The sequence below is a fragment of the Glycine max genome, chromosome 2 (genome assembly GCF_000004515.6).
Source record: "Glycine max cultivar Williams 82 chromosome 2, Glycine_max_v4.0, whole genome shotgun sequence".
NCBI lineage: Eukaryota > Viridiplantae > Streptophyta > Magnoliopsida > Fabales > Fabaceae > Glycine > Glycine max.
This window is the reverse complement of record NC_016089.4, coordinates 45,851,560-45,871,584: the sequence shown is the minus strand read 5'-3', so window position 1 is coordinate 45,871,584 and position 20,025 is coordinate 45,851,560. Positions and strand designations below refer to the sequence as shown.

Genomic DNA, 20,025 nt, shown 5'->3' with positions numbered 1-20,025 from the left:
AATTAATTTTTATATTACATATAAGCTATGTAATAAAACAAAATATGTATTGGTTGGTAGTAGTGCAGTGGGGAACCACAATTGCACGATTAAATGAAAATGGTTGGCCTTTCAATTTTTTTTTTTTAAATGATTGGTTTCACTACCCACCAAGCGAAAATAATAAAGAGGAGTATTTGAAAAAAATAGTCTTTTTTCTATTTTTTTAGATTTATTAGGGTTTTTCTTGTTCATTTATGTTCTATGATAAACATGCTCTTTGATTGTTACAACTACAATCCTCAAATGAGAAAAAGTTATTTATAATATATTCTTAATTTTTCTTTTATCTCATTTTTACCTTAGTTTTCTTTTTATTCTTTTCTTCTTTTCTCATCATATCATTTATCATATCTATTAATTTTTTGTTTCTCAATCCATTTCTTCTTTTCACCCACACACCTAAAAAATAAAATAAGTGTACATTTGGAATTTTCCAAATGAGAATTAGCAAGAATTCGTCTTTATCAAGTGGCTAAATTAACTCGTGTTGGTCATTTTGATAATTAAACCATGAATAGAGGTCAATTACAAAATGATCCATAAAATCCACCTCATAACATGATAATCCCTCAAAAAAAAAAAACATGATAATCATTCCTGGTAAAATGCCGCTAGTTCTTTTAAGAGAAAGTTTATAGATAAATAAATCATACAATAACTAGGTAAAACTACTTGCAGTTTAAAAATATCACGAATGGACTTTCATTAGCATCTTTCCTGATAATGTTGGGATGCCTTCCTATTTTACCACTTTTTTAAACATATAAAAAAAAAATCATACAAGAAGATGTAAGTCACAATGTCATTTGTTTGAAGTTTTTTTCCCACTTAAACCGGAATAAAAAAGGGAGGAGAGAATATGGTACAAAAACAATGAAACATATTTTAAGAGACCCACATGCATCTGTACTACTTGACAGAGTGCATTGCATTCACAATCAATGTCCCCCGATTAAATATGCTAACTCAAAATTTAATCTTTTACAAACAGTATATTTTACTTGGGCTGTTTTGGGTCAATGTGGTAATCGGACAAGGCTTAGCTACCATTCTAAATGGGCTCATAAGAGGGTCCATTAGTAGGATATTTTATTTGCACCTCCCATTTTGCATCCTGTACCTCCCAAATACAAAGTCTTGAGTCCGGTCACATAAACCAAATGATGACACTGGAGAAGCATATCTGGCTAGTGCTTTTACCTGTAAAGCATGTTTGATAGCTGGAGCTTTTAATGCGATGACGAACTCAACAAAAGCAGAGGTTCTAAAGCTGTTTGAGGTTTGGATTGGGCTGAAACGATGTAGGACAGAGTTGGAGTAATTCCAGGGGTTTAAGAGAGGATTCAGATCTCATAATATTATTTTTCATATCCTTTCTTCTCGACAAATTCATTACATATATCTCCGCACCCACATTCTAGCGTAACAAACTCATTTTTGGAAGGTGTAGGATTCAAATTAGGAAGTCAAGCCCAAGTCCGTATTTGTAAGGGCAAACTCGTAATCTAGAAAATACCATTAAATTCGAAATTCAAATTCCCAAGGCCGTTGTTCAGGATGGCAATAGGGTAAATAACGATCAACTAACCATCATTTCGAAAACCCGCAATCTGACGTGTCAGAAGTCAACAAACAATACTCTTAGTCAACCAAAGGAATAGGCGTTTCCGAAACTGCCCAGACGCATCACGCACAAACATATCTTCACATTCTTTCAAACTGCGTCGTTTCGTTGACAGCGTGGGGACAAAAAAGTCATTTTCGGATATATTATGCGTGTGGTCCAATCGAAATCGCAGTTAGTTAGAAAAAACGGAAAAAAGAAAAAGAAAAGAAAATAAACTGTCAGTAACAGATAGCGAAACAACCAAACCAACAACCGCCATGACCGCAGAAGACCGCTCCGCCGAAGAAAACGTCCGCAATGGCGTCGCCGCGAAGGATCTCGGCGGCAAGGAGAAGGACATCGCGGAAGTGACTTCGGCCGCTGAAGGTTTGGTTGCCGGAAGCGTGAAGGGACCTTGGTCACCGGAGGAGGACGCGCTGTTGAGCCGATTGGTGGCGCAGTTCGGGGCAAGGAACTGGGGCATGATCGCGCGGGGAGTGCCAGGACGCTCCAGCAAGTCGTGCCGGCTCCGGTGGTGTAATCAGCTTGACCCTTGCTTGAAACGCAAGCCCTTCACTGGTAATTAATTAATCTCCGTGTTTCACACTGATAACACTGATTTTAAGTCAATTGTTCTAGAATTAGGTTATAAGGTTAGAAATGTATGAGTGTGTGTGTTTTTAATTTAAAGATATATAAGATAATAGATATGGTGCTCTTTATTTGTATAGCTTTTGGTTTTAGTTATTTGTTTGTTTATTTTGGATTGAATGATTCTAGTAGCTTGTGCTTTTGCAGTCTTTTTGTTTATTTCCATTTGGAGTTGGGGATGATATGTTTATATCCGTTTATCAAGAGATATTCAAGGAAAATTGAGGGGGGGGAGGGTGTCAAATAACTATTGTTCTGTTTAGTATAATCATTTGATCAAAACAGTGAAGTCTCGCTCTCAGTCTCACTATCTTTATTTGAGTCAATGTGGTAAGTTTGATTGAAAAAAATGCTATTATCCACACAAGTTGTAGAGGAGAGACGTTATGGATCATAGAATGACTTTTAAGGGGATTGACAAATAGAATAAACTGGTAGCAATATACTAATATATCATTTGCATTGTATGCTAAAATACCATGATATGTTTTAAATATAGTAACAGAATGTGTTTGTGGAAAGGAGATATCTAATGCATTTTTGTCTCTTTAAAGTTGTCCTATTTACAATTGAGAATTTTATGTATATTAGTGCAACTATTAAGTATGATATAATCTCGGAGCCAATGTCTGTTTGTCATATATTTTTCATTTAATGTTTGATTTATGATAGTTTCAAAAGTGCTGAGAAGTCAGAAGAGAAATTGATAGTGGCAGCTGAAAATGCTGTATGTTATTCCTGGTGTTGAGGTTGATCTTCTGTTTTTCTCCTTGTTGTTCGGGCATGTTCATTGTTTGCAACTATATTTCAACCAGCTTATGCAATAAGAAGAAATTAAAATAGTTCCAGAAACTGGCAGAGTGGTGTCAGTGTCATATCAGTTTTAGCTTCATCACTACTTTGATACCTATTGGTATTTCTTTAACCACTTTGTATGTATATTATCATCTCATGATGTGAGACCTTTTCCAGCTCCATACTATCTCCTTAACCTGTATAGTGACCATTTTAGTTACTATTTCTGATAGCCACGCTTCTTAGTACATTATGTCTTACCTTTACATACATGTTGGTAAACTATGGTAGTTTGGTCAGTGGACACAGTTTATCTATATAATGACCGTGCCTTTTGCCTTGAGCTAGCTTGCAAATTGCTAGATGTTGGCTATATTTTTGGGTAAACTATGGTTAGTAGCTACAGTTTATCATGTTGGATTTTTTTTTATTTAGCATTTTTTATTTGGTAAGGCTGATAGTTTTCTAAAGGATTGTTGAAGTTGAATGTTGTTATTTAGTTCATTTTACTTGTTAAATATTCATTTAATGTGACTCTTGCCATCTTTATATTTACTTGATTTTGGTCACGAATAGAATCATAAGATAAATGTTCTCCAGCACGCAGTTGAGTGTTATACTGCTTATGTAACTTGTTATTGTGGTTATTAGGCTATAAATTATATTATCTATTTTAACCACTGATATTATATTGAATATTCAACTACTATAAACTGACGGAGTGGGGAAAGTGCAGGGTTGTAAGTTATAACCACTGATCAGAAAATCAAGGGAGAAGATTTTAATAACCTTGTAGTTTATTATACAAAATGCATGTATTTTTTCATAATATCAAATGTTGATTTTCCAATCAACGATTGTAAATTAAATCCATACTTTTCCATCCAAAGTTTACAATTCTGTCACTTGCGGTCAGAACACCAATGAACTCTAGACTCCTAACTTCTTGAAGTTTATGTCTGGTAACACTTCTTAGTAAGATCCATTGTCAAAGAACTCAATGGACCTTCCTCTTTTCTTTGCTGTTCTTAGAGTTTGCCATTTATTTCTGAAAAGGATAACATTAGTAACATTTTTGTCATATACTCCTAATTTCCTACCTGAGAACTACTAATTATAGAGATGAATAATAAAATAAAATTAAAAGAAATGCTCAAGAGTTATCACTTATCAGTGACACCTTGTGGTCTTGGCAATAAATAGGGAGGAGGAAGTGAACCAAAGATCCACATGCCATGCACTAGGTCGGGAATAAAAATCAACTAACATATTAATATGGAAATCAGGAACATGAATACACGATGAAACGATATTTTGTGGTCTCTGAAAATTAATGCTTGGTTTAGAATACCCGTGAAACTTTTTTAAAGAAAAAGAAAAAGAAATTGTATTATTTATGCTTAAGCTTGCAGGCATCCATGTTGTTGTGTTGATGTGCGAGTGTGTGACAAACTTGAATTTAATGAAAGAAAATCTTGAAAGTTGCTGCTGCATACTCTGGAAAGTTCATATCAGACCTTGTGTAACACTTGTATTTTCCTTTCCACCAGTGAATTTTCCTATTGTATGCTATATATTCTATTGAACTAAACTTGTTGTCATTTAATTGACAGATTAGCCGGTCATTACAAATATCTTGACTGTCAATTATCAATATCTAACAGTAATGAGAATTCAATTTCTGCAGAGGAAGAGGATAACATCATAGTTTCAGCCCATGCAATCCATGGAAACAAATGGGCAATAATTGCTAAGCTTCTTCCAGGTAGAACAGATAATGCAATCAAGAATCACTGGAATTCTACACTGACGCGCAAGCGTATGGAAATGGGAAGATATGTCCCAGCACATGCTGATGTGATCGAAGATGGTACTGGTAACTTTGAAAAAACAAAAGCATCCTCTGAAGAAACCATGTCAATTGGGGATATCAATTCATTGAATCCTGCAGAAGTCAGAAATGTCATGATGAATGATGAAACTAAACCTCCAACAAAAGATGATGCTAAAGTGGAGGAACATGCTACTCTTCATCGACCAGTAGCACGTGTTAGTGCATTTAGTTTTTATAACTCTCCAGGCAGGCCAACAATGGGGTCATGTTCAAAGATGTTCCCAAGGCAGAGCCCTTTGATCCAATCCCCCAAACCAGACGTAGGACCCTGCAAGTTATTTGATAATATTGATTGTGAGCCCATGGTTTCATCAAAAGATGATGCTAAAGTGGAGGAACATGCTACTCTTCATCGACCAGTAGCACGTGTTAGTGCATTTAGTTTTTATAACTCTCCAGGCAGGCCAACAATGGGATCATGTTCAAAGATGTTCCCAAGGCAGAGCCCTTTGATCCAATCCCCCAAACCAGACGTAGGATCCTGCAAGTTATTTGATAATATTGATTGTGAGCCCATGGTTCCATCACAATGTGGTCATGGCTGCTGTTCAGGAGACTCGAGGGAAAGCCATTTGCATGGTTCACTTCTAGGTCCCGAGTTTGTTGACTATTTGGAGTCACCTTTCTCTAGTCATGCATTTCTTTCTATAGCTACGGACTTGAACTGTTGTCCAAAGTATCACAGAAAATGATACACAGAAAAATCTGAATTTCTTTCTAAGGATGAGTTTCGGATTACAAAGAGTTTTCTAGAGAGAGTTGAAAAAGAATCACTCTCAATCTAAACATTAGTTGAGCTAATTATACTGGTTTTTACAAATGGACAGCTCACTAATTTTAGTAGTTTGTTACAACTGTTTTACCTACCAGCTTAAATTTGTTAGTTATGTGGACCAACTTATCAACAAATCTCTACCTTGGTTACATAACTAGACAAGGATCAAAGTGGCTGCTCCCTTTTTGACATCAGACTAGCTAACGTTCTTCAAATTTATAAGGTCCAGGCAGTAGAAAAACTTGCTGCTTGGTAGAACTTTAGTGATCATATCAGAGGGATTATGCTAAGTGGAGACTTTCTTCACCAACACAGCTCCTCAGCAATAGTCTCTCACACAAAGTGTAACTTCACATCTACATGCTTTGTCCTTTCGTGATAAACCTGGTTCTTTGAAAGGTGAATAGCACTTTGGTTATCACAATTGATATTGATAGCATGATCTTGCAGCTTCAGCTCTCGACCAATTCCCCTTAACCACAGTGCTTCTTTTACAGCTTCTGTCAAAGCAATATACTTTGTTTCAGTACTGGACAATGCAACCACCTTCTGAAGACTAGCTTTCTAGCTAATTGCAGTTCCAAATGCAGTAAAGATATATCCTATGATTGATTTCCTGGTGCCAAGGCAGCCAACATAATCGGAGTCCACAAACCCTTCTATGGCAGCTGAACTGTAAATGGTCTTATCAGCTCCACCATAAACCAGACCCTTCCCAAGTGAATCTTTGATGTATCTCAGAATCTACTTCAAGGCTTGCCAATGCACCTTCCCTGGATACATGAACCTACTCACCAAACTCACTGAGTATGCTATATCAGGTCGAGTTTACACCATGGCATACATCAAAGGGCCTATTGCATTTGCATAAGGAATTTTAGCCATAAATTGCTTGTCTCCTAAACTAGGTGCTTTATCATTGCTCAGTTTGAACTGTTGGGATATAGATAAGGTTACTGGCTTAGCTCGAGACATTCCAAACTTGTCAACACTTTCTTTGAGTATGACTCTTGAGATAGGAACAAATACTTCTTGTTTCTGTCCCTTTTGATCTCAATTCCCAAAATCTTATTGGCAGCACCTAAATCTTTCATTTCAAACTCCCTTTTAAGTTCATCCTTTACCTTTGTTAACTCACTCTTATCATTGCTTGTTAGCAAGATATCATCAATACAGTAAGAAAACAAAGGTATTAGGTGTGATGAATTTGAAGTAAACACAGCTATCATACTTACTTCTGTTGAACTTAATTCTTGACATGAAATCATCAAATCTCTTATTCCATTGTCTGGGAGATTGTTTCAGACCATACAAGGATTTGTTCAACTTACAGGCATGATCTTTCTTGCCTTTTGCTTCATATCCTTCAGGTTGTCACATGTAGATAACCTCTTCCAGCTCTCCATAAAAAAAGCTATCTTCACATCCATTTGTTCTAGCTCCAAATCAAACTTTGCAACCATAGCTAAGAGTATCCTTAAAGAAGGATTTGTTCAACTTACAGGCATGATCTTTCTTGCCTTTTGCTTCATATCCTTCAGGTTGTCTCATGTAGATAACCTCTTCCAGCTCTCCATAAAAAAAAGTTGTCTTCACATCCTTTTGTTCTAGCTCCAAATCAAACTTTGCAACCATAGCTAAGAGTATCCTTATAGACATGTGCTTTACAACTGGCGGGAAAACATCATTGTAATCAATGTCTTCTCTCTGTTTGAAGTCTCTAGCAACTAGCCTTGCCTTAAATCTTCCTTGTTCAACTCCCGAAATCCCCTCTTTCATCTTGTAGACCCATTTACGACTTACTAACTTGGCACCAGCTGGTTTCTTCACTAACTCCCATGTGTGGTTGTCATGGAGTGATTTCATTTCCTCATCCATAGTTTTTCCCCATTTCAATTTTTCCTTACTCGCCATTGCAGCCTTGTAGCTTTTTGGCTCATCATCCCAAACTTCACTAGTATCTACAAGGGAGAAAACCATCAGATCAGCATAACCAAATTTTTTTGGTGGTTTGATCTGTCTCCTGGTCCTATCTCGAGCCAGCAAGTAATCATTTGTCTCATCTTCAACATCAGGTTGAGTTCCTTCTAGACACTCTTCCTCAGGTGGTATGTTGTCATCTTGTTTACTCTGAGCTGTATCAATAGGCTCCACCTCAAACATTGTTTTTTCTGAAGCTGGATCCAATTGTCCCTTGTTAGTATTTGATGCTGTTTTATAGGCCATTTCAGACTCATTGAACACCACATCTCTACTTATAATGCATTTCTTATGTCCATCACACCACAACTTATAGCCTTTGACACCTTTTACATACCCTATAAACATGCACTTCAAGGCCCTGGGTTCCAACTTGTCTTGCCTTATGTGCGCATAGGCAACACAACCAAACACTTTAAGTCTGTCATAGGTTGGAGGATGACTAGACTAGACTTCTTCTGGTGTTTTCATGTTCAAGGCCATAAATGGACATCTGTTTATCAAGAAACAAGCTGTTGGCACAACTTATGCCCAAAAAGTCTTGACAACTGCACTTGAAAGCATGCATCTAACCCTCTCAAGTATGGTTCTATTGAACCTTTCTGCTAGGCCATTTTGCTGGGGTGTTCTAGCAACTGATTTATGCCTAGCAATTCCTATCTTCCTGCAATAATCACTGGAAAAATCAAAACAGAATTCAAGACCATTATCTGCACAAAACCTCTTGATTTTCCTTTCAGTTTGATTCTTAATCATTGTTTTCCAATTCTTGAAAGTCTCATAAACCTCATCCTTAGTTTTGAGAATGAGATAGAGTTCTAGAGGGTCCCCATAGATCAGCATGTATCAAATTCAAGATGCCTTTAGTTCTTTGTTGACCAACTCCAAACTTTGCTTTACAGGTCTTACCATAAACACAATGTTCACAGAAATTCAGTTTCTCCACTTTGTCACCACATAGCATACCTTGTTTAGAGAGCTCCACCAAACCCCTTTCACTCACATGCCCCAACCTTCTATGCCACAACTCAATTCTTGACATGTCTCTTACAAAACCTGAAGCTATTAACCCAGCTACTACCTTTCCTTCCAATGAGTACAAGTCATGCTTCCTCACACCCCTCGTGATAATTCTTGAGTCCTTCATAACCTCCAATATGTCATTTTCACCTCTGAACAAATAACCTTTTTTGTCTAATTCGCCAAGTAAAATTAGATTTCTCTTATGATTAGGAACAAATCTTACATCTTTGATAATCTTTTCAATCCCATCATGCAATTTTAATCTGATTGATCCAATACCTTGAATTTTACATGGCTTATTGTTTCCAAGTAACACTAACCCTACCTGTAGCTCAATGAACTTCTCAAACCAGGGCTTATTTGGTGTCATATGGAACGAACACCCAGAATCCATAATCCATTCTCCATCAGATTTCCTAGAGCCTACCATTAAAGCTTCTACAGATTCATAACCATCTTGGACTATCGTTGCATTTCCTCCTTCCTTTGATTTATGAGAATTGTAACCATTCTACGTCAGAATCTTCAAGTGTGACCTTCCTTTTTGCAGTGGTAACATCTTATATTAGGCACATTTCCACTATTTTCAGACTGCGACTTTGATTTCTTCTTCTCAAGATGGTTGTCTTTCTTGGTTCATTTCCCTTGGACTATTAAACCTTCACCACTCATAGAAGCCTTTTGCTCATTTCTTTCATTCAATTCCTTTGAGTTCAGGGCTGATTGAACATCTAACAGGGACAAAGATTCTCTCCCATACAAGAGGGTTTCTTTAAAATGAGAGAAAGACTTTGGTAAATCACACAATAGTAACAGGGCCTGATCTTCGTCATCAATAGTCACATCTATATTTTCTAGATCAAGAATCAGTTTATTGAAGACATTCAATTGAGATTCCACAGTTCTACCTTCTTGCATCTTGAATATAAGGCTTGTTTAAGATAAAGATGATTTACTAGAGATTTAGTCATATACAAACCTTATAGTTTCGACCAAATTCCAACTGTTGTCTTCTCCTTCGAGACATGTCTTAGTACCTTGTCTCAAAGACTCAAGATGATTGCATTGTGAGCCTTATCCATCAAGATCTTCTTATCTCTTTCCTCCAGCTTTACATCAGAGCGGTTTCACCTTGCAAAGCTTCTTTAGACCCTGATGAACAAGCAATGCTCTCATCTTCAATCGCCATAAGCCAAAATCATTTTGGCCTGTGAATTTTTCAACCTTGTACTTTGCAGATGTCATGACTGATCGTTCCACACTCACCGCACCAGTTTGTTGTGCAAAGTATCACAGAAAACACACAAAAATCATAATTTCTTTCTAAGGATGAGTTTCAGATTAAAGAGTTTTTTTAGAGAGAATTGAAAAAAGAATTACTCTAAACAGTAGTTGAGCTACTTATACTGGTTTTTACAAATGGGCAGCTCACTAATTTTAATACTTTGTTACAATTGTTTTAACTACCAGTCACGTTTGTTATAACTGTTTTAACTACCAGCTTAAATTTGTTAGTTATGTGGACCAATTTATCAACATGAACAATATAGCTTGGATCAAGAGTGGCCTTGAGAATTGTAGTACTGGAGTAACTGCGAATACTGCAAACTTGACAGCATCTCAAGGAGTTGCCACTGCTTCGCAAGCAAACTTCTTACGAGAAGATCTAAAGAATGGCTATGGGCAATTTGAGGAGGGACATGGCATGTTTTTGGGTGCGATCCAAGAAGTGTTGTCAACAAAGATGGCTAGGCAACATTATGCAGTGCCTGCGGAAGTCTGACTCTAACTTAAAATTCCTCAATTGGATTTTTTATTTTTTATTTTGATGTGCAAGTGGATTTCAATCTTACTTTGTGGCATTTTGTGGTGGGTGGATAGATAGATCATAGATGGTAGAAGTTTGTTTCACTACAGTCAAGGCACCGTGTAGAACGAGTAGCTATTTTTGGCTTTCATTGACTTGCAGAGTTCTTGAATTACATCTTGGTAACTATAATCTGAAAATATGTATACCAAATTACCAATTTGATTTAGTACAGGAATATTTCAGTTATTATTTTCTTGACATTTTATCCTGTCGATTTATTTATATACATGATATCATCAGCAACGTGATTCACTTATAACACGAATAACATATTGTTCCTAACATTCATAATAGAGGTGTCAAAACTCAAAAGCTGCGTCGGCTCTCATCATGAACCTCTCAGAAAAGTAAGTTAACTTGACCCTTCACTGAAAAAAAAAATCAATCTAGGTCGATTAGGTAACGAGATGATTTTATTTTTTTTGGTGAATAGAGATGACTTATTTTATCATGAGTGATGTGTATTTAGTATATATTGACGAGTTTTACATGGTGACTTGTAATAACAAAGAATACAAAAAAAAAACTATAAATACAAAAAATTCAGCAACATATTAATTCTTAATAAATTCAAAGAACAAATAAATAAAATAAAAGTATCAAACTAGCATTTATAACAAAAAAGAAAGAAAAATACAAATATTAGTTTAATCTTAAAAAAAAAAAAGGGTTGGCATGGGTTGGTTCGGCTTAATTTAGGATAGTTCACCTCAATTTGCGAAAATTTAAAGGGCATTTTTATAATTAGTTTTTTTTAAAGGGCATTTTTATAATTAATTTAGAACTCAATTTTTAACACCTTTAAAATGCTATGCAATTTTACGTGGCTGAACTTCTCTAAAAAGAGGAGTAAACTAATATTGAAAAGAATACGTTAAAAAAAATACTAAAATTCATCTAATAAGATGATAAATTGATCCTTGAAAAATAAAAATTATAAATTTAATTCTTAAAACTAATGATAAATTTGTGAGATCATTTTATCATTAAGTTATAATGTTCAAAAATCAAATTAACAATAAATTATATTTTTTAAGAAATAATTTAATATTAAATTGTAAAATTTAAAATTTAATTTATCATTAAATTATTTTGTTGTGCTCTATACACATTCAAAGACTCAATTTAAATTTTCAATTTTTCATTTTTCTTGTCAGCATGTCAAATTTTCAGAACAAATTTGAATGTTTATTCTTAAAAAAAAAATGTTAAAGTCCCTCCATTTTGGCAATATTATGGCTCAATGTGTGTCTGGTCATTTTATGGGATTTGGTGGTGGTAAAGTGCCTGACTCTGTAAGGTTGATGTACCCATCAAGATCTGCTGTGTTTGCTACTTTGCTTGGGTTTTTTATTTTAAAATTAAAAAAAATTATAGTATTAAAAAAATATTTATTAATTTTATTTATTACTAATCCTCACGTTTAATGAAAAAAATATTTTTAAATATGTTTTTCCATTCATAATATTATTAAGTGTAACAATTACATAGAAAGATATAAACTGAAGAATTAATATTTCAGAAAATTAACGATTAAGTTTATAATAAATTACATATATATAAAGAACCTGTACTTACAAATTTTTTCTTATTCGTCAGGGCAAAGCAATTATCTTTGTCACCGAATATTATCACATGTAATTTGGTTATGCCAATTTAAACATACGGCACTAAAAACATGTAAACTAATAGTGAATTTTATAAGAAATTAATACAGAATTGTATAATTGAATGTTAGTCTCATAATATTACAGTAGATTAAAAATTAACTCATATCAGTACGAGGAAAAAAAGACTCGTATTTCATATAACTTCTATTTTTATATTTAGTGTTTTATAAAATATTTGTCTTTGAAAATAACTATTAGTTCATAAAAAAAGTGATATGATAGTAAATGAAGTATAACTGAAATTAATAGTAAAAATTAGGAGTTTAAATAAGATGAGCTATTTGAGTTTGGTTTATAAATGTTTATTTAAACTTGTATGTTTAGATAAACAAATTTATTAAAGCTTATATTAAAATTTGAGTATTTAAATTAATCAAATTTAAGCTTTGTACTTCAACATTATTAAGGTTTTTTTAGAAGAACGTTATTAAGTTATGAATAGCTTTTGCGTGTTACACACACATATCATTTACCTATAGTGAGTTTTTACTTTTTAAGAATCATATTTTAAATTAATGGTTATAAATCTTTAGAAGAATTTCACTATTTCATCATCTTGTAATAAATTTTTCTTTTTAGGGATCATATGTTGACAATTTTTTATTTTTTACATTCATTATTTTTATATTTCATTTACATTTTTTATTACATTATAATTACATTGAAGTTAACTGCACCAACAATCTGCAGTGCACAATACACACGCGTGCCAGACATAATATACCGTTTAAATAAGTTGAATTGAAATTATAAGCATAATTTATACTATTGTTTAATAATGTATTATATTGTTTTAATAAATTTAATAAAACATAAATAATCAAATTTAATGAAAATATACAATTTTATATATAAATATTACATACATCAAAAAACTTATCTGATTAACTTACCTTCAATTAAAACAAAAAACTTAACTTATCTTCGTTGGCATCCATTCAACTAATGTGAGCATGTTTGGTTTAACACTCAATTTGTTTACATGAATTCTAAGATAAAATTTAACAGTCAAATGAAAATTAAACGTAAAAGAAAAGAAGATGTAGATATATATTTATGTAAAAATCTTTTTGCTACGAAGGTTTGTTTGTAATGGTAAATCAATCATGCACATTTTAACCTCACCAAACTACTTTATATATTTTATTTTATTCAAGTTTAGATAATTAAGAAAAGTGAAAGATACATAAAAAGACAAGAAAAAATAGAAGAGAGAAAAGTGAAAGCGGTGAATGCCAAAAGAGGACAAAGAATTTTGTGCTTTTGACAGTTTGATCTGTAGTGTTCTTGGCAGCTGCAACTGCAACAGAGAGCTTTTTAGGTAACCTCTATCTATCAATCATAAACCTCACTCCTCAATTTTATGTTTAATATCTAAAATTCTAGGAGACTATTAAAAAATATTTATAACCACCAGCAACATAATAACTTAGATTATTAAAAAGAATTTTAAAAATATCTAAATTTATAATAATTAATCAACAAACACATCAAAATTTAAATTCACAGTGATTATATGATTCTTTGAGTTTCCTTATTTTTTAATAGAATCTTTTACAACTCCTGTAAAAGATTATAATCTTTTTATACTATGTTAACTTAATAGATTTTTATTATTTTTTAATAGACCAAATGAATTTCATATCATCTTATTTCATTATTTAACAAACTCACTTAATTTAATTATATAAAATAAAATTTAATGATAATAAATCATTAATATAATTATCATAATATTAGTGGTTTGAAATAAAAAAATTTAAACACAATGCTGAATGCTCATTTCATTTTCCATTCCCCTTTTCGTTCTTTCTTACATTCCCTGCTCTGTTACACTCATCATTTTGCAGCCCACAGTAGAATAAACCACCGTATTTTCTGGCCAGACTCGACAAGAGAAAAAAAAAGAAGAAAAAAAAACGTGGGCCCCACTTATCTCATAATTCATTACACCATGTCACTTCACCTTGACCCGTGTTCAACAGTCTCTCCCCTGTTTAAGGTTTCTTTTGCTTGTTATTATGGTAACGACAGCGGCATTGAGAAAAATAAGACATATTAAAAACTATGTTTTTCATTATTTGAGGAGAAACTGTTAGATTTCCGAGACCCATTTTTTACATAGAAATAAACAAACAAAATAAAATAAGGATTTTTTTTGCTGCTAATTTTCTCCCATCAGATCACTGCATAATCATAATGCTGTTCCTCTTATATCATCTTTGTTGATCCATTTTTTTTTCTCTCTCTTTCTCAAAGGTCCTGTGTCAGGGACTCTGAAGAGAGAGATCACAAACATCAAGTACTTACTACTTAGCACAAAATTCACACAACTCGTGCCGGGGTTCAGAAAGACTGAAACTTTCTCCTTTAAAACTTGCTGGGTATTAATGATCTTTGCCTCCCTGAGTCATTACATGAAGATTCTCAACTTGGGTGTTCAAAATGTTGGTTACTGAGGACAAGTCTCATGTTGCTGTTGCTATAGACAATGATGGCTGTTGTCACCGGAGCTCTGCCGGCGGTGAGGGGTGCTCCGACGCTAGCGACCGGACAGATAAGGAGCAAAGGAGGTCCTCCCATGTTTCTGGCACTGAGATTGTGGGAGTGTGTGAGGAGAGAGGATCAGAGTGTTCAGTGGAGGTGGATCTGGTTCCTGAGGTTAAGGTGCATTTGGCCAATGAGGAGAGGGATTGTAGGATTTGCCATCTCAGCATGGATATGACCAACCATGAATCTGGGACTCCCATTGAGTTGGGATGTTCTTGCAAGGATGATTTGGCTGCTGCTCACAAGCAGTGTGCCGAGGCTTGGTTCAAGATCAAGGGAAACAAGTAAGTACACTTTCATGTCTTTGGAATGGCTTGGTTCGTGGCAAAGTATTGTGAATTTGTAAGATTGATGAGTACTGTTTGCTTGTTAGGATGGAACTTGTCACCTTTGCCTCCATTCCTTCTTTCTTATTAGTTACTACTCACCAATTTTAATTTTGTTTTTTTTTTTCTTTTGGAGTGAAGTTATGACTTATGACCAGGGTACTATATTGACCTTGCTTTAATTTGAGGCTTGGATATTTATATTTTATTTTATTTTTCCAAATCTGGTGCTGTTTGACTTGTCTATTTGCTGCTTACTTGCCCTTGACAATTTAGCATATGCTTATGATGAGAAGAGGATTTGGGATAATAATGTGGGTTAAATGATCATGCTTGATGAAGTGTCTCAATAGTGGAGTGTGAATCTGATTCTTCTTTTGCAAACAAAAAGATATTGTGCGAGCTAAATTAGGCTACATTATTCCAAAAATGGTTTAGGTAAAGATTAAATGCTTTCAGGAAAATGTTGGAAGGGAGCTGAAAATATCATATTTTCAGGTCTGACAGTCCAGACATATATATCAGCCATTACAATATTTGTTTGATTTGTTTTCCTACCTCTCAATATTTGTTTGGGAGTAAGGTTTTGGAGGAAAAGGGAAACAAAATTTTCATTTCTAATAAGTATTTTCTAATTTTGGTAATTTTTAAAATAAAGACATAAAATGATATTCTAATCCTTTGTTTATTTGAATAAACAATATTTTTTATAACTCTGAATAAAAAATGACAATTTTGCACCTCCCTTTCCTTTTCCTCGAAAACCTTACTAGTAAACATGTCCTAAGTCAACTGACATTAAGATCCATCATTTATTTATACGGGGTAAATACACTGACCTTTCTGGAGGTTAGTGTTGACTACACTGAATTGTTGAAACCTTTATTATTTGAAAAACTACACTTATATTCTTTGCTTTGTTATTTTTAATGAGACTGCATGTATGGTCCATAAATAAAAAGTTTAGGAGTTATGAGGAATTTCTTGTAAAAGAAGGATGTCAAAGTGTAAAAATAGTTAATATAGGGAGGTGAGCGTAGTTTCCTAATCAAGAAAGCTGTAAGTGCAATTAATGTTAACCTCAAGAGAGGTTAGTATAATTATCCTTTATTTATTGATCAAGCCATCATTATTCATTAGTTTCTTTTTTCTTTCCTTAAAAGAAATCATGAATGGGTGTATCATTCATTCGTTCATGTAGGACATTTGTGATACCTGTATTTCATGAAGTAATAATTTCACCTATTGTTGACAGGATCTAGTAATTTCCTAATTCAAAAAATCACCTAAATGATATTCAAGTGTTGGGTGTGCCAAGAGAAAGATACTGAAATTAAATACATAGTTCTATGGGTTTCTTGGTTGAATATGGGGATTGCATATTGAAAATTTGCACTATGTAGTCAAATTATGCTCATTCCAGATCTGATTTGTTCTGGCTTTCACTACTGGCCAGCACTAAATAAATTAAACTGCTGCAAGTATGAAACTTGGTTATATGACATCTTTTGTTCTTGTTCATTCTTCATTTACCATTTTCTGTTTCTAGTTATTCATTTTGCTCTGTAGTGGAGATCTGAAGCCTGCAAATTAAGCCCCCTATCTTTCATTTTAGGGATCCTAGATGTTACTAACTTTTAAATCACAGTCTAGCTTTCTGAATTTTCTACATATAAATAGGGCACAGAATTGCTTCGGGGAATATACTTGAGAACAAAATGCTGCTTTTGTGGTAATCATGACACAGTTTTCTCAATAGTTTTTTTACCTCAATGATCTTTCATAATGCGTAGGTTTTTTTTTTTTTTGACAGTTTCATAATGTGTAGCTCTTCCCTTGTAGTGGTGGCCACCTCATATTTTCTTATTCTTGATTCCCTTTTCGCCTTCAAATGAAAAATGATGCTTGTCTCACCTGTTTCAATCCTGATTCATATAAACTCTTTACTTTTTTTAGTAGGTTTGTAGTTGACCATATCATATATGCATAAGGTTTCTACTTGATTTTTGTCTTGATAGTAATCTTTTAAAACAGAAATAAGTTGCAGAATTTGAATTTTAAACGGGTTAAATGTGCTTAAGACACAAATGTATTAAAGGCATTCATACATTCAGAATGCATACAGATTTTCAGGAAGACTTACAGCAAAGCCAATATCTCATATATATAAGTGCATGTTTGGATTTAAGTTGGTGTATTGAAATTCGTTATTGTGCATTGAAATTAGCAAAAGTACTTTCCAAACTTCAATCCAAACATGGCCTAAAGTTGGTCATTGGTATTTGGTTGTGTTTGTTAGGCTGACCAACTGTCATGTACAGAGTTGACCATTGAAAAAAGTAATTTCATACAAAAATTGCAGACTTTGAGATTTGATGTCTTTTTTTAACTTTGAGATTGCAAAAGCAGAACTATGAGTTTCTACTTTGTACAATTTCACTTTAACAACTTTTAAAGGCAAGGGGTTTCTTTTATATCTGCATTAGGTTTCTGAAAACCTATAGAGCCAAAAATGCATAAATCTAATGGTTAAACAGTAGGAAGTAACATGAAAATTGCTGCATCTAGATTGTTCTCATATTTCTGAATGATATTTCCTTCCTTTTACTGTTCTATTTCTAAAAAAGAAACAAGTTCTTTTAGCAGTGGGAGAGCAAAACACCAAGCCATAAAAAATGTCACTAACTTTAAATCAACTGATCAGACGGAGGCAGGAGCCTGCCACTACTAATCATATAAAAGAAAAAAAGATGTAAATTTTGAAAAGTTTTTTTGACAACCTCTTACTCTGAGATTTTCATTATGAGCATAGAAGGGGAAAAAGTTGAAGTTTGAAAGGATTATTGTATTGTGAGTATAATTAGTAATTGATAGAAAGTACAGGTTCAATTATTTAATGTTTGATTGGAAGCTTATGGCACTTCAGTCTCTAGTTTATTTTTAAGTAATATATTTATTATTGTGAACTGAAATACCAAGTTTAGAAGAGTTTTAGTTATTTTACAGAAAGATATTAAGATGAAAATAATAGCTGGATTTAGTGGCTTGGCGAGTGATAGTCTTCATGGGATCAAAATCTATTGGTTACTTTCATTTGATCACTATTTTGTTCTTTTTAAATTGTGGTTGAAACTTATATGACTTCAATGTACAATTAAGCTTCATACTTTCTGGCATCAATTTTCCTTAGGCTGATTTTCTTGGTTTACTTTGATCATATCATTAGTTAAGAATATTATGCTCAGGATTATCTTTTCTTATCAGACATATAATTTGTATTAGATCAATTATACTGCTTTACCTTTCTCTTTCAAGTTTGGAAATTCTCTAGTTATGAAATCACATCAGGAAGTCTGTAACGAAATCCTTAACAATGAAACATTGTTGGACAACTCCAAGTTTTTTATTCCATATTTCCCAGCTTATTGAGGATAATCTCATTGTTAGCTTTTAATGAATGCACTCTCTTTTGTGTCTTTATCTTGACTGTTTTCCTTAGCCTTTTTTCCTTTGAGTAATCTGTTCCCAGCCCAAACACGAGAACATTAAGAAGTGACAGCAGTTTGGCAAATCAGTAATATTTGCTGTTATTTCTGAAATTATGTATTCTAAACTTAGATTGGTTAAAGTGAACTAGGGTGCAAAGCATTTCAGAAACTTGTTTTTGTCTAAAATATGGCTCAAGATCAATAATTTGATCATCTATTAAGTTTTGGAAAATCACGCATTGAATGCAGATTCTATTAATCCATTCAATTGGTTTGCTTCTGCTTATGTTTTCAAACTATAGAAATTTGCTGCACTAATATTTTACTATTATAGGCTTGTGTGATGCACTAATCATTTGATTTGTATGATTAACAGAACTTGTGAAATCTGTGGATCAGTTGCACGCAATGTAGCCGGAGCTATTGAAATTCAAATGACAGAACAGTGGAATGAGGCAAATGATGCTTCCACGGCACCATCATCTGGACCGGCACCACTTGCAGAAACTCAAAATTTCTGGCAGGGTCACCGTTTTTTGAATTTTCTGCTAGCCTGTATGGTGTTTGCCTTTGTCATATCCTGGCTTTTTCACTTTAATGTGCCCTCTTGAATTCCCGTGTAACTTGAGGATGAAGCAGGTTAAGATGATGGGGGGTTAATGGGTTATTAGACCAATCTATGGCTCTTAACGCAGGTATCAAACTCAATACCTGTGCCTGCTTAGTTAGTTGGTTGGGATCTGTGTATTTCTTTCCATATGATATGATGTTCACAGTGTATTTGTATTTGTTGTATTATATGGTTGTTCTTATTTTGCTCAGCTTAGAATAGCACCATGGATGTTTATCACTATTTTCTTAATTAAATTTTTATATCATTCTCGCTGCATCTTGTAGAAATTGTACTTGAATGGATGCTCAAACTTGGACGTTTCTACTTTCTACAATGCACCTAACAATTTTGGGTACATTAGTGCACCACCTAGTTCTAACCATTAGATACAGTGTTAGTTTTTTAATAGAAAGATGAGATCTGATCTGATCATTAGCTTTCAAAATTGTATTGTTGTCCTTTGTATGAAAACTTATTTCTCCTTCATGCTTGCTCCAATTCTGGTCTAATTTCTTCGTTATCTAACTCCAAGCAATAAAGAACACGCAACACTAAAAATAGAGCCATTGCTCCATGTGTGGATACAAGATCATTCCCAGGAAGTTTATACTGTAACTTGATAACCTTGAGCGATCCATAAGTTAATTTTTCATTAGGACAGATTAAGGCTCGTTTACTTTATCATCAAAAAATTAGTTTTCCTATTTTTTAAAATAAAAATACACATTTTAATGAAATTAAT

General features: G+C 33.7%; 2 protein-coding genes across 2 annotated transcripts; both read left to right on the top strand.

Annotated features, from left to right (window-relative positions):
* Positions 1 to 1,581: 1,581 nt before the first annotated feature.
* On the top strand, positions 1,582 to 10,802 carry LOC100817109 (transcription factor MYB25). The gene is made up of 2 exons (XM_006575463.3): positions 1,582 to 2,227; positions 4,782 to 10,802. The coding sequence occupies exons 1-2, from the start codon at positions 1,927 to 1,929 to the stop codon at positions 5,678 to 5,680; spliced, it is 1,200 nt and encodes a 399-aa protein (XP_006575526.1). The 5' UTR covers positions 1,582 to 1,926; the 3' UTR covers positions 5,681 to 10,802.
* A 3,483-nt stretch (positions 10,803 to 14,285) lies between these two features.
* On the top strand, positions 14,286 to 19,559 carry LOC100816407 (uncharacterized). The gene is made up of 2 exons (XM_003519326.5): positions 14,286 to 15,140; positions 19,047 to 19,559. The coding sequence occupies exons 1-2, from the start codon at positions 14,752 to 14,754 to the stop codon at positions 19,279 to 19,281; spliced, it is 624 nt and encodes a 207-aa protein (XP_003519374.1). The 5' UTR covers positions 14,286 to 14,751; the 3' UTR covers positions 19,282 to 19,559.
* Positions 19,560 to 20,025: the final 466 nt, after the last annotated feature.

Coding starts and splice junctions, on each gene's coding strand:
- LOC100817109 (XM_006575463.3), top strand. CDS start 1,927: ATGACCGCAGAAGACCGCTCCGCCGAAGAAAACGTCCGCAATGGCGTC. Junction 2,228..4,781: donor GAAACGCAAGCCCTTCACTG/GTAATTAATTAA, acceptor CAATTTCTGCAG/AGGAAGAGGATAACATCATA.
- LOC100816407 (XM_003519326.5), top strand. CDS start 14,752: ATGTTGGTTACTGAGGACAAGTCTCATGTTGCTGTTGCTATAGACAAT. Junction 15,141..19,046: donor TTCAAGATCAAGGGAAACAA/GTAAGTACACTT, acceptor TATGATTAACAG/AACTTGTGAAATCTGTGGAT.